Raw genomic sequence first — 14,523 nt, 5'->3', positions numbered from 1 at the left:
GAATGCTTAAGGAATTGCTAACATAGCTAACGTTAGCCTCGTGGTTTGTTTTGCTCGCCATTCTGTCGTCTTGTAATGAAGCCCACAAGTTTCAGTTTTCCTTTTTCTTATGTTAGGCTGATTCTGACTGGAGATACAATCCTGAACTTTTGCTCTCTTTGACATTGTACAGGTATGTACTTCCAATACCAGGTTTAGAATATAATGGGTTCATTTAAGTTTTCTTGTATTTATTGATGTTCAATGGCACTGAACAGCCCAGATGTAAAGCATATTTCGCTTCATGCATGTTACTGTATGTGTTAACTAGTGAAAGGAAGATGGTTTATTTCATGTTGTATATTGTTAATGTAAAACATTAACGTTATTACACATCATTACCCATAGTTAATAACAGAACACGCAATATGACACATAACAGTCAGTTAGCCTACATATGAAATGCGATATGTTCATAATTGTTCTGTATTTTATTTTCTGAGTCTGCATTCTTCTTGACTGAGACTGATTCTGATTGAAGATCGTCAGTGTCCTGTCATCAGTGAAGCTCCTCCCACAGCAATTCCCCAATAAATGCTGTAAATCCCCATCAGCTACAAGTGAAGACGAGCATGAAAGCATCAGGAAGAGCTGAAATCTGCAGAGACTGAGTTTATTAAAGAGGACAGTGAGAACACGAGTGATCCAGAACCCTGCAGAATGAAACACACTGAAGATCCTGAAGAACAAAGAGGTTGGTGTTTATTCTTCATTCATTCATGATGCTGGAGAACATTCATGTTAGAAACATTCAAGCACTTCTTCACTTTTAGATAAACAGTTGAACTATGAAATGATACAGAATGTTCTGGGTTTTCTTCAACAAATGGTCAGTAAAGGGAGATTTGAGACGTTTTTATATTGATGATCAATATTATATCAAGCTTAATAAATGTACATTTATTTTATATCTGGTTTCCAATTTGCAACAACGTTACCAGAATTTTAGTAATTTTCAACATAGTAAAAAAAAAATATTTATATATTTTTTTAGGAATAATCAGTAAACACCAAGTTACTAATGAAGTTGTATTTGTCAAATATCATACAAGTTATTCATAGTTCTAGAGATTCTTCTTACAGTAACTTTGGTAACAGGGTTGATGAATACAGTCAATGCTGCAGTTTGTGTAAAAATGGATTGAGATTATTTTCTTGTCTTCCCATCATGCTGCAGAAAGAGCCCAGATGATGTCACAATTTTAAGAGATGCTCTATTTAACATATAACTAATAATAATAATTATGAAAAATATAAACAGGGCTGTAATCAACCAAAGGAAAATCTTGGTCGACCGAAGAATTAATTGCCATTGTGTCTTCTATGTATCTAACTTCACTTACTTTTAATTTATTTTAATGTATGTTGTAATGTACGTATTGATTGCCATTATGTGTTATGTGTTTAACTTTACTTATTTTTATTCGTTTTTAATGTAGCCTATGTTGTTGTATGTATGGACTTTGCACGTTGTCCAAGACAAATTTCCCAGTGATGGGACAAATAAAGTATAAAGTAAAGTAAAGTAAAGACCGAAGTCCTGAAATTTTAGGCTAAAAATGACTTTAGTAAAAAAAAACGTTAATTTAATTAGCTGCGCACTGTGCGCAGTACTTGATAACCTTGTCCGCCTAAATTAATTATAAATAAACAAAAACTAGTAGGCTATTTGCAGTATATTAAATAGTTTTTGACCTAATTATTTTGCACTGAAATGAGTCTAACACTCGAGTCTGTCGGCTCTGTTGCATCACGCGCACCTGCGCAATATCACAGCCTATGATTTCCGAAAATGCAACATAATTTAGACAATTGTTTTTGTCATATGATTTACGAAAATAGTACTATGTTATCAACTAGTGATATCATCACAAGAACTTTTGAGGAATATGCAACATAATTTAGACAATTGTTATTGTTGTTAATAGTTGTCATATGTATTATAATAACTGACAGACACGCACAGAGGAGCGCAGCTTCGCGGCTGAGACGCGAATAGACTATTAACTTACAGCTTTTACTCTTAAACACAAAAGGCACGTCCACTTTAATTAAAAAATATTTATTAAACAAACCAGATCAAGAGCATAAACGAAATAAAGTGCAAAACTGAAAAATAAAGCATAGGCTCAAAACTAATCAGTGGGCACAGCGCATTAGGCTCCACATAAAAAATAAAACGGGGCAACCTAAAGCAGACGAGTTATCTGTGAATTAACTCGCCGACGAGGACTGACTATGAATTAAACGCTCTCACAATTAAATAATATTCAACAAACCTTCTAGTAGCCTTTTTCTTCAATCTGTCTCTCTTCTCCGGTGGGTTGGGCTAATCCAAAAGAAGTGAAAACAAGGGGGGTGTTCTGAAGACAGACTGTTACCTGTGAAACAGGGGTGCTCTGAAAACACCCCCATTAGCAATTAGTGCTTTCCACCTGATGAAATGAACGCGCTACAAAAAATCGACCAATCAGAATTTTGGTCGAGCCAGAACATATCGACCAATAATCGACTGGGAGATTACAGCCCTACACTCCACTTGAATGCTACTAAAACGTTTTAATTATTAATGGCCGTTCACACTAGACTTTTCCTTCATAGACATTCATGCGCATGTGAAAGTGGGACACCAGAAACACAAGCTCAAATGGATAAACCTGTGAGAAATAACAAGTGTTTAGCATACATATCAATCTCAAAGTTGGTGACAAAACATGGCAATATTGTATATTTTAATTGTTACGAACCCCTCCTTGACATTGACAGAAAGAGGTTCATCATAACAAACTGAAAACAATTATATTTCTAAGATAATGACCAAACTATGATAAACGCAAACCAACGACAATACGATACTACAAAGTATAAAGGTAACATGTATTTATCAAAATAACAGGCAAGAAATAAAGTTAACAGAAAGAAAAAGCTAGTTTGCGGGTGAATCTCCTCTCTCCTGCCATGCTCCGCTTCAGCGTCCTTAATATAGTTGAACACCAACGAGACGCAGGTGTAGGCCTGTCACGATAACACATTTTGATGGACGATTAATTGTCCAAGAAATTATTGCGATAAACGATAATATTGTTGTTCTGAGACCATTTTCATCTAAAATAATGATAATGGCATACTAATGCAGGTACACCTTTTCAAAGATCAGTGAACTTTTATTTCAAAACACGATTTAACACTGAAAACAGAAAACATTTGAAATATCCACAATAAATGAACAAAACAACCAAAAACAATAAAAGCAATGGACTTTCAGTCGTATGTTCTCCCAAGCGATTCATACTGGCTGTCAATTTTTTGCAGCATTTTTTCTAGTAGCAGCAGTGCCGCGTCAGGCACGGTCCTGGTGTGCAAAGACACAGAAAACGCGACACAGCCGCCAGGCAGCTGACACGCAACAGAAACGCCACGCTCACGCCACGCAGCCAGTGTGTCCCCCCGGCCTACCGCCTGATTTACTCTGCACACGCCTGCGGCGCATTACGGCTGCGACGCGGCTACCGGAGCTGATCGTGCATCGAAGTCGCACCGGAAATACAAAATAAAAGTACCGTATATACCTGAATAGAAGACGACCCCGCCCATTTTCCAGACTTATTTTTGGGACAAAAAGATTTGTGGAAAAAATCAGTTTTTCAACAGAAAATAATTTTATTTGAAAATAGCACTGATAATTCATTCTCTCTCTCTTCCAGCATACGTGCGCATCTCTCTCTCTCTCTCTCTCTCTCTCTCTCTCTCTCGCTCGCTCGCTCGCTCGCTCTGTGTCTCGCGTGGCTGAGAGGAGCAGCGTTTTAATTCAGTTCAACACTGATATTATGTTGCTTCTCTAATTTGAATGCAAGTATAGCCGAAATCACAGCTCATATATTGTTTTTATCTTATGTGTATTTGATTTCATCAGACGACGGCTCGATTATCAGGATTTTTGTGCAGATTAACATCTTGGAAGGGAAAGCTGGTTTTGTCTTAATGGGTCGCGTTTCAGTCGCTATTTCATATTAATTCTGTTGTTCTTTCTCCCTTTCCCCCCGCGATTTTGTCTATATCGCGAATATAAGACGACCCCCCTTTTTTCAGCCTATTTTTAGGACAAAAACCTTGTCTTATATTCGGGTATATACGGTAAAAAAACAGTCAATTTTTTTAATAAACACCCTGTGCAGACTCCCAATTGTATTGCACACTAATATATCCTTGGTAGAAACCCAAAAATCAAGAAAAACCACTTCGGACAGGCAAATCACATGGTCTCGCGCATCCAGTCGCTTCGCTTCTGAAATGCTCCTGGTGTGAGTTGGCACTGCGTGAGGACGGAATAAAACCTTGTCGGAGCCGTAATGCGCCGCAGACGTGTGCAGTGTAAAAAAGGGGTAAAGCTTGGTTTATACTTGACGCGTCCGGACGAGCGCGAAGGTGTGCATGGCAAAACTGATGTCATTGCGGTCGTGCGCGTTGGGTGCGCAAGGGCCCATTTTGTCTGGCGGTGTGCACGGCAGATTTTGTAACGGCGCGCGCGGCTCCGCATCTGAAGATGAACGACTTCGAGCCGAATCTCGCCGAGCACAAACTTCTCATCACACCAGCACCCAGTTTGCACGTCTAAATTAGGTGCTTACATTTAAAAAATGAGCATACAATAGCATAAAAAGCCTTTTTAATTAACATAAAGGGCCATGTTTAATACAAATGTACACGAAAGTTAATGAAATGTTTAGTGAAATTAGAAAACATTTAAGAGATCATTAATTTAGTTGTATACATGCATGTTCCCATATAGGCTAGCCTACATGTATTTTGTTATATTGTCACAATAATCTCAGGGTTGACTGGGTTTTACACGATTATTTTTGTATTGGTGGTGGTATCCGAAAATAAATTGTCACGTGTTTATCTTTCTTCTCACCGATTCCTAATGGTTTACAACAGGGGTGCCCAATCCTGCTCCTGGCGATTGACTGTCCTCCTGCACAGTTCATCTCCAACCCTAATCAAACACACCTGCCTTTAATTTTCAAGTGATCCTGACGTGCTCTGAAGACCTTAATTGGTTGCTTCAGGTGTGTTTGATTAGGGTTGGAGATGAACTGTGCAGGACAGTCGATCGCCAGGAGCAGGATTGGGTACCCCCTGGTTTACAATTACTTGAGTCACTCCCGGTTGTTTCAAAGAATAGTAAAACGGCGAGCACGTCACGTATAAACGCCTCGACCGTTTGTAGAGGTGCGCGCGCTGTCTGCGGAGACTGGCACTGCGGAGCCAGGCGAAAGTATAAACAAGGCTTTGGAACCGGGAGTTGTCATCCAGTCTCTTTGGTAGAGAGGGAGAGAGACGAGGAAAACAAACAAGCGTGCAAATTATCGCGGCCGGAAAAATTATCGAGCTCTTTTTATTTATCGTGCGATTCATTGATTTATTGACTATCGCGACAGGCCTTTGCAGGTGCACAGGGGCGGACCTAGCAATCAGTCTCAGACAGAGAAAACAGAAGAAAAAAAGAGCCATGATGTCGTATATAAGAAGAAGAGAAAACACCCAAGGCACAGGCCGTAACACTCCCCCACTTAAAAGAAAAACCAGTCTCTTTTTTTAGAAAAAAGGTTCTGGGTGAAGCTAATAGCAAACAATTATACAGACCCAGTCATAACAAAATAAATACATATAGATTAAATTACACATTTATCCGCAACGACATTGTCAGTTCCATTCTTATTTATTTTTATTTATTTTTTTGTGATTCTTTATTTAAACATTTTTTTAATTTATAACTATGTACAACACAGCCCAAGATCCACCCACAATCATAAAACATAGAGATGAAACTTAATAAATTAAAATTAAATTAATAAATAAAATAAAGTGACAGGAAAAATTGTATAAAACTATGACCAAAATAATATATAGGAGGATACATCTCAAGATTTCAACATTTTTAATAAAACAGCAATAAGGTCCAACCAAAATTGTATTGTACTTCTGGTAGCGCTGTGCACTTTGGCTGTGGTACACTCTAAAAGGGAAATGTCCAGCAAATAAGACGTCCAAGTAGACATAACTGGGGTAGGTGGTTCCAACCACAGTTTCAGGATAACCTTTTTAGCAGCAGTAAGGGCAACGGACAAAATCCTCTACTGATTGACAGACAGTAACAGCGGAGAATCATCCAACAAAATAAGTCCTCAAAAGATCTGCCAATAAGTCCTGGACCGAAGACCAGAATGACTCAATTCGAGAACAGTCCCAGAACATATACCCGGATGACATAGCTCGTCAGCAACAATGTTGCGAAGTTCCCCCTCAGTAGCAGAATTGGGGTCTTTAACTCGCTTTTTCTCCGGGGAAGCCAACACTAATTGACGTTTTGCCATCTTCATTTGTTGCACCATTAGCAGAGTAACCAAAACTAAACAAGCATTAAAGTTTTTTACTGAGAACAGGTAGATTAAGGATACCGAGTCAGGGAGCAATCGAACTACACCACCATTGCTACCAGTGGGTCACGTGATCTCTGTCAGTTCCTTTCTTGTGGTGAATCTCAAGAGCGTAACGTTGAGCCATTAGAGCCCAGCGCATTAACGTTGGTTGTAGCAAAAAAACAAGAGGAGTAGAGCTGTATCCAACATAAACATCTAGAGTTTCTTTCTCAATAGTAGAATAATTCAACTGAAGACGATTTAATTTAGCAGAAAAGTAGGACACTGGGTGGGATATGCCATCAGCACCACCCTGAAGGAGAACAGCTCCAACTCTGATCGCGCTGGCGTCTACCTCGAGCTTGAACGGACGAGCCAGGTCAGGAGCAGACAACACCGGACACTGCAAAGGAGAGACTTACATCAGGGCTCACTTTCATGTCCTTTCACTTTATATTTCTCTCTTTGAAGATAACTATTTTGATGTACTGAAAATCAAATGTAATTTTTTTTCTTTCATGTCAGACCTGATGGAAGTGAAGGAGGAGAGTGAAGAACTGAGTGAAGTGAAGGAGGAGAGTGAAGAACTGAGAGAAGTGAAGGAGGAGAGTGGAGAACTGAGAGAAGTGAAGGAGGAGAGTGAAGAACTGAGTGAAGTGAAGGAGGAGAGTGAAGAACTGAAAGAAGTGGAGGAGGGGAGTGAAGAACTAATAGAAATGAAGGAGGAGAGTGAAGAACTGAGAGAAGTGAAGGAGGAACATCATGTAAAACCTGGAGAAAAACCTTTGAGTCGATCAAAGACTAAACAGACATTTTTAAAGAAAAGAAGAGCCAAGAAATCTTTCACCTGCACTCAGTGTGGAAAGAGTTTCTCAACCAAACAAAATCTTGAGATTCACATGAGGATCCACACCGGAGAGAAGCTGTTCTCATGTGATCAGTGCGGGAAGAGTTTTACACACAAACACACTCTTAATCTTCACATGAGGACCCACACCGGAGAGAAGCCGTTCTCATATGATCAGTGTGGGAAGAGTTTTACACACAAACACACTCTTAATGTTCACATGAGGATCCACACCGGAGAGAAGCCGTTCACATGTGATCAATGTGGCAAAACATTTATCTGTGCATCAAACCTGAAGACACACCTGACAGTTCATACGAAGGAGAAGCCACATTCATGTTCTGTGTGTGGAAAGAGTTTTTCACTGCTGCCATATTTACATATACATGAGAAAACTCACACTGGTGTGAGAGAGTACATGTGCTTTGAGTGTGAGAAGACTTTTACTACAGCGAGCAGTTTAAAAGTGCACCAGAGAATTCACACTGGAGAAAAACGTTACAAGTGTTCACACTGTGACAGGAGATTCACTCAGTCACCATCTCTGATAGCACATGAGATGTTCCACACTGGAGAGAAGCCTCACACGTGTAATCAGTGCGGGAAGAGTTTCTCTATTAAATGTCACCTGAAGCGACACATGAAGATCCATGCAGTGGAGAAACCACTTGAACACAGTCTTAGATCACGGTAAGTAGTTTATTTTCATGTGCTGAGCAACAAAGTCTCTTCTGTGTAAGTTAGTCTCACATCACCCTATAGCCAAATCTCTCCTCTCCACATATAGCCGGTGTGTGGTGAGCACAGGACACTTTGTTGATTGATTGCACTCTACAGGGCTCTAGACTGTGCTATACATTTCAGCCCGAAGCAAAATATATTTGGCAAATTGTTATCAGCTCAATTCCAGATGTTCTGATCTAAAGATACCACAGGTTTTAATGACCGTCAATGTATCAAAATGAGCCTGAGAGTGAAATCTTTAAATATGTTTGAACTTATTGAGGAGTATTCTGGAATTGAAGGTGTTATCCACAACAGTGTAATTATCCTTGAATTACTGCTTACAAATGCAGGGTGTGTACAGCAATCGCTCATGTGGTGCTTCTCCAGCACAAAATACATTTGAAGTTTTTGTCAACAAAATTCAGTCACGCAAACAAATACATGGTGAGGTAGCGGTGTTAGTCAGAACCACACTGTGCCAAACTGAACAGATTCTGTAATTCCTGTCACAAAACAGGCCATACAGAGGAAAAGTGCTGGTCACTGGGCAAAGGCAGACCTCCAGCCTATTTCATAAAACGCAGACGATCACACTGTAATGACACAAGCCAGCACTCTGCAAGTAGCCAAAGCTCAAATGCATCTAAAACTCACTGAGATAACACCCATCTCACTAAAAAAGATGTTCATGGGCTCCCTGTTGCTAGCCTGGCTCCACCCCCCATGTACTTTGGCTCAATTTAAATTTTCCTTCAGTCCTACGTCTGGGCTTGCGGTGTATTCTTAGGTTTTCTCCTGTCGATTTTTAACCTTTGGTCGCTGGAGATAAACCATACACAGGAGCACAGACACGCCACACGGCTACAATATGTTTCACAGTTGCATTAACCATGTAGATGCTTTTCTCACAACTTTGTCTTTTACCATGCTCCAGTAACAAACCTAGGTGAAAAGTCATTTGAGCCCAATTACAACCTGATCACAAGTCTCACTCCCCATCTCACTAAACAGAGATGTTCATGGGCTCCCTGTTGCAGCAACAGGACCAAATTTGCATCACAATTGTCAACAGCAACCTTTGTCACCTTAGGGTGGAGCATGGTCACACAAACACACAGCTAAACAAAGTCGCACATTTGTCTCTCTACACACGGATGTTGAGTTTCTTTAAGGCAATTTATTTATGTTTCAAAAAACTGTACTAGAGTGTACTACTTTTCTTTTTGACCCCATTTCCATTTTTGCCCTTTTAAAGACACAGGAACCCCGTATCTCATATCATGTACTACAGTTTCCTGATAGTCAACGGATTTTATTTGTTCACTTCATATCCACAGCATTCTTTTCCCATTTTCTCATGCTATTTTTCCTTCATTATATACAGAGGAAATGTGCTGGTCACTGGGCAGTGCAAGTCATTTTCTCTACTTGAAGGTAAAGGCAACTTCACTGTGGGACATGAACAGCAGAGAGTTGAAGATGCCATGAGAAGGAGCAGACCACCACAGACACTAGAGAGCTTGTTCGGCTTGCCAAAGCCAACGATGGACATAAAAGAAGAAGAATTGTTATATGGACAGAGTTCCTGACAAGTGTCTCCACATGATCATTTGACTAAGCCTACACCTGATGGGAGTAGGCGTTCTGTGTGTGTATCTTCTCAGCATCCTTGACAATTATCATCATTACTCTGTGCTACTATGCCAATGGAGACACTTCTTCATTGCACTCCATGCACTCAGCCCTATATTTTAAGGTCACAAATGTACCTCACATAATTCCTGAGGTCCAATGTACCTGAGGAGGGATTTGTAGGGCTGAGCAAATATAGGCAGAACTCTTTACTGCCCTAGTTCTTCAGAAATCCTTTTAAAGGTATACATGTGAATTAAACATGGCACAATGGCCTTCATCATCATCACAGTATGCTAATGCCTATCTAGTGCAAGGGTTTCATCACTGTGCGGATTGAGGACTGTTGGGACACTCCAGTCACAGGATAGTTCTGTCGGGAGAGACAGAGTCGTTTGCACCCTTTGGGTGTATTCACACCAGGAAAGTCCGATAGTTCACTTGCTTTGGTCCGGACCAAATCATTTTTTTTGTTGTTGTTTGGTACGGTTCGCTTTCACACTGCTCTTTTTGCAAGTGAACCAAAATTTGTAAACAAAACCACACGTGTGCTAAGGTCGTCCATTCATTGGACAAGGATTCTCAAGTAGGGAAATCAGGAAGTGCAAAAAAAAACCTATTGTATATACAGCTAACAAGTGCTGTCAACGTTAACGCTTGCGATTAAGTTAGACCAGTTTAACGTAAATTAATGCAGCACCCCCCCCCCCCCACACACACACACACACACACACACCCACCATCCTTGTATTGTAACTATCGTTACATTATATGAACTCGCTCGTATTCATGCAAATGCTTTTAAAGCATTTATGCGTGATTAGACTAAAGAGAACGCTCTGTATGTGAATGTCCTGATGCGCACACACTCATTCATTCATTCCATCCCATTCCAATGATGCACTCACGACGCGCAGAAAGACGCGCAACAGTATCGTCTGCCAGACAGCGTGCCGGAATGAAATCACACTTGAACGAACAATAACACAAATCATTATGCCAAAATGTAGTAAATCAACAACAGATTACTTTCCCATAACGCAACTCCGACTACGGAAGCCTGTTAACTCAAAGGCGCAGTGCTTTCTTGCTATTGGGTCGGTTCATGTTCACATCGTAAACGAACCGTACCAGAGTTCGTTTGGAACCGTACCGAGACCACCTCTTCAGCTGGGTCTCGGTTCGATTGTTTGGTCCGCACCCGAGTTCGATTGCTGTATTCACACCTGCCCAAAAGGTCCGCACCAAGGGGGGAAACGAACTAGAGTTCGATTCAATCGAACCAAACAAGGCAGGTGTGAATACACCTTTAATGACTCATCTGTACTATTTGTTTCACAGGACATATGCTTACTAGTGTGTTCTAATATGTAAGTAGTGTGTAGTGAAATAACAGAAAATAAAGTGATGGAAAAGGGGTTTTGCTGTTATACAGTTATAAACTATTTCGCATTGGCTGTAATTACCTTGGCTGCAGTAAAGCTAAAACTGTTATGTTTAGATTAGGATTATTGCTATTAATTCTGTAGAAGGCATGCCAGCTTCATATTTACAGTAGGGCTGAACGATATGGACAAAATTTCATATCTCGATTTTCATGCCAGATATCTCGATATCGATACAATACGATATGACTACGGGATTCGGTGAAAACCAAGCATTTCTCAGAAAAATAAAAAGATCATAATACAAAAAAATGTGGAAAGTATAGTTTTATTTTTAAGAACAAGTCAACATTAACATAAATTACCAAAAAAAAAAAAAAAATCAAACCTTTTACTGCAGCTCTGCTTTAACAATAAGTAACAAATGCAGCAGCTGGTGGAACATTGAAAGTGCATGAAGTGCATTCCTCCCAGATCCGATTCTCTGAACTGCGTCTGCGGCACAAACTAACACGGCGGCGCCCATCGTGCATACAGCTCAACTAACGCGATCGTTATAAAGGTGTTTAAACAACAATATACTTCCACTTGCATGTATTTGACAATCAGAATATCAGATATTTCATGCCATAGCTAAAACATTTGTGAAAATTCTGAATAAAAAAGGAAAAATGTCATATAAGCAGATCATCATTCATTCAGCGCTGTTGCTGCTGCGGTGTGTCACGTGACAAGCAATGACGCATCACCATGGAAACGCCGCCCCCCCTCTCACAATATAGTTCCCACGTCCCTGGTAGAATGTGCGCGCTGGCTTTAGCTGTGCATTCAAAGGCACTGGTAAAACTGATGTTTGTTGTGACTGCCAGAGTTGTATGCAGGGCGAGCGCGGAGAGGGGAATCTATATCGTCGATATCGTTGCTTTTTTCAATAGTAATATCTTGAAAGTTCATATCGAGATATAGATACGATAACGATATATCGTTCAGCCCTAATTTACAGTATACCTTCTTGTTCGATGTCTTGAAATGAAATGGCTTTCGGAGTGGTGTAACATATCTCCCCCTCTTTTTCTGCTGGCGTTCTTTCCATTTTTGCTTGGTCCACTCTGTATGTCTGCATAAAGTTAGGTATTGATGGAAGCAGTCATTTATAATTGCAATAACTTTGGAGAACTGTTTTAGATACCAATACATATAATGTGATGACATACAAAATGTAATTTACTTTTACTTAAAAACTGTTACCCATCCCAGGTGAAAATAAAGTGTACTTAAGTGCACTAAAAAACACTTAAATACAAGAAAGTACATTTGTAGTACATTCCTATTTTTTGTGCTAAAGAAAAGTTTAAAAATACACTATAAATACACTAATTAAAAGTAGATTTTTACTTAAGTAGTACTTAAGTGTAATTGCGAAAGTATACTAAATAACATTGATATTTTAAATGTATTTTTAGTGTATAAGAAAAAAGATATACTATTGAAAAAATACATAGAAGTGTTTTATTAGTGTATTTCTTACAAGTACATTTTTAACACATTAAAAATAGTATATTGTTAGTGCACTTTTAGATAGCTATTATAAGTTTAAATTAAATTGATTTAACTTTAAATATATTCAAAATGTAATAGTCAAAAATTAAATTTTCCCAAAAGTGCTATTTAAGTACATTTAAAAAAAATAAACTAAATATTACTAATTCTTAAATTGAATTTAAGTTGTGGTGAAAAAGACATAGTATTAAATGTATTAAAAATATACTTGAAATACAAATAGTATAATACATTTGTATTACCAACATGCTTATTTGAAGTGCATAAAAAATACATTGAATTGTATTTTAATATATTTCTAAAAAGTATACTAGAAATACATTGGTAATAAATATATGCTTAATTATACTTTAAATAAATATGCTAAACACAAGCATAATTTTAACATATTTCTAACAAATGCACTACAAGTACATTGGTAATAAATATATGATTAATTATACTTCCAATAAATATGCTAAACACAGGCATACTTTTAATATATTTCTAACAAATGCACTAAAGGTACATTGGTAATGAATATATGCTTAATTATACTTTTAAAAATATGCTAAACACAAGAATACTTTTAATATATTTAAAAAAAAAGCACTACAAGTACATTGGTAATAAATATGCTTAGTTAAATTTTCAAGAAATATGCTAACACAATCATACCATTTGTGTGAAGTTTTAGTGTATTTAAAGAAAACATACTTACAGTATGTTGCTCTTAATTAAAGTACATTTGTGTAACTTGTGTAAAAACATAGCTAAATCTAAAATATTAAAATGGTAATCTAAAATATAAAAAGCTTTTAGTGCGTTTAAAGTACTTAAAACACTTAGGCCTACTGCAATATATTTGTAATATTTATCATTTTACCATTTTAATATTTTAGATTTTTTTGTATAATGTACCAATTTCTAATGTATTATTTTGTCAACTATTATTGAGCATTGCAATAAGCACTTAAAATGAATGTTGTTCACTTGTACTTGTTTGTAGGCTACTACTTGTAAAGGGCTGTTGTCCATTACATATGTTTTTACTACTGAAATTCCCACAAGGATATCAACATCATATTATTTTAAATGCATCATAGATACATTTTCCAAATATGTTTAAATGTTGTCCAAAGATATGTTGTACTTGTTTGAAAAACACGAATAACACACGTGACTAATCCTGATTGGTTCCAGAGCTGTTGAACGTCTGTGATTGGTTCTCTTGTGTAATTATGAGCTCACACCTCACTCAGAGCTTGCATGCTGACGGCTGTGCGTTCATTGAATGTGATTATATTTCTAATAATTCAGAGATTAGAAGTCTAAATTTAAACTGGAGCGATCGTGTTTCTTTAGAGGACTTGGAGGAAGCCACGCGATTCATATGGATTAGGTGAGTTTTTTGCGATTTAACTTTTTCAAACGTGAACAGTTTTGGTGAATCGTTCATCAGAGGGATAAGTTAAATCTCTCAGGTTTCATTAGTCTACGATATTTCGGTTTTTATTTCTAAGATAAACGGAATTCTTAAATGTTTTGCACTAATGAGTGATCATGACAGTATTTAGATTTTTTTTCTAGCGTTAATAGAAAAAGTAACTGTTAGTGTTGTTTTTATTTTTTCCTCATCTTCAAGTTTGCATGACGTGTGACATTTGGAACCTCGGTCATTAACCGGTGATTCTAGGTAAGATTTGTATTACAAATTTACGTTTAGGCTACTTTGCCAGAGCCAAGCTTGTCAAGTCGAATCTCGAAGAGATGAAGATACTGCTATCAGAAGTTACTGGTAAGTTTTAGTTGCTGTTTGCATAAATAAATAGCTCACTGTTTAGTTTTTGTAGTTAGTTTTTTCCCAAAAAAATTCCTAGTTTCCTAGTCTAGTCTAATTTGTGTTCATTCATGTAAAAATCTGTTTATTTAA

The 14,523-nt window shown here is 38.0% G+C and overlaps 2 protein-coding genes across 2 annotated transcripts in view; one reads left to right on the top strand and one right to left on the bottom strand.

The window, feature by feature from the left end:
* The window catches only part of LOC307000690 (uncharacterized protein), a 441,581-nt gene that overhangs the window by 110,145 nt on the left and 316,913 nt on the right, over positions 1-14,523 (bottom strand). The window lies entirely within an intron of this gene.
* On the top strand, positions 576-11,417 carry LOC307000768 (uncharacterized protein). Its single transcript, XM_079616605.1, has 3 exons — positions 576-733; positions 6,987-7,998; positions 9,419-11,417. Exons 1-3 carry the CDS (start codon positions 700-702, stop codon positions 9,621-9,623), a joined length of 1,251 nt encoding a protein of 416 aa, XP_079472731.1. The 5' UTR covers positions 576-699; the 3' UTR covers positions 9,624-11,417.

The sequence above is a fragment of the Phoxinus phoxinus genome (assembly GCF_949152265.1).
Source record: "Phoxinus phoxinus genome assembly, chromosome: 1".
Lineage (NCBI taxonomy): Eukaryota > Metazoa > Chordata > Actinopteri > Cypriniformes > Leuciscidae > Phoxinus > Phoxinus phoxinus.
Note: the sequence above shows the minus strand (reverse complement) of the source record. Positions and strands in the feature narration are given on the sequence as shown.

Bases quoted from the DNA above. Each gene is read 5' to 3' on its own strand.
- LOC307000768 (XM_079616605.1), top strand. From the start codon at position 700: ATGAAACACACTGAAGATCCTGAAGAACAAAGAG. The intron at 734-6,986 runs GTTGGTGTTTAT...CTTTCATGTCAG, and splicing joins AGATCCTGAAGAACAAAGAG to ACCTGATGGAAGTGAAGGAG. The intron at 7,999-9,418 runs GTAAGTAGTTTA...CATTATATACAG, and splicing joins GAACACAGTCTTAGATCACG to AGGAAATGTGCTGGTCACTG.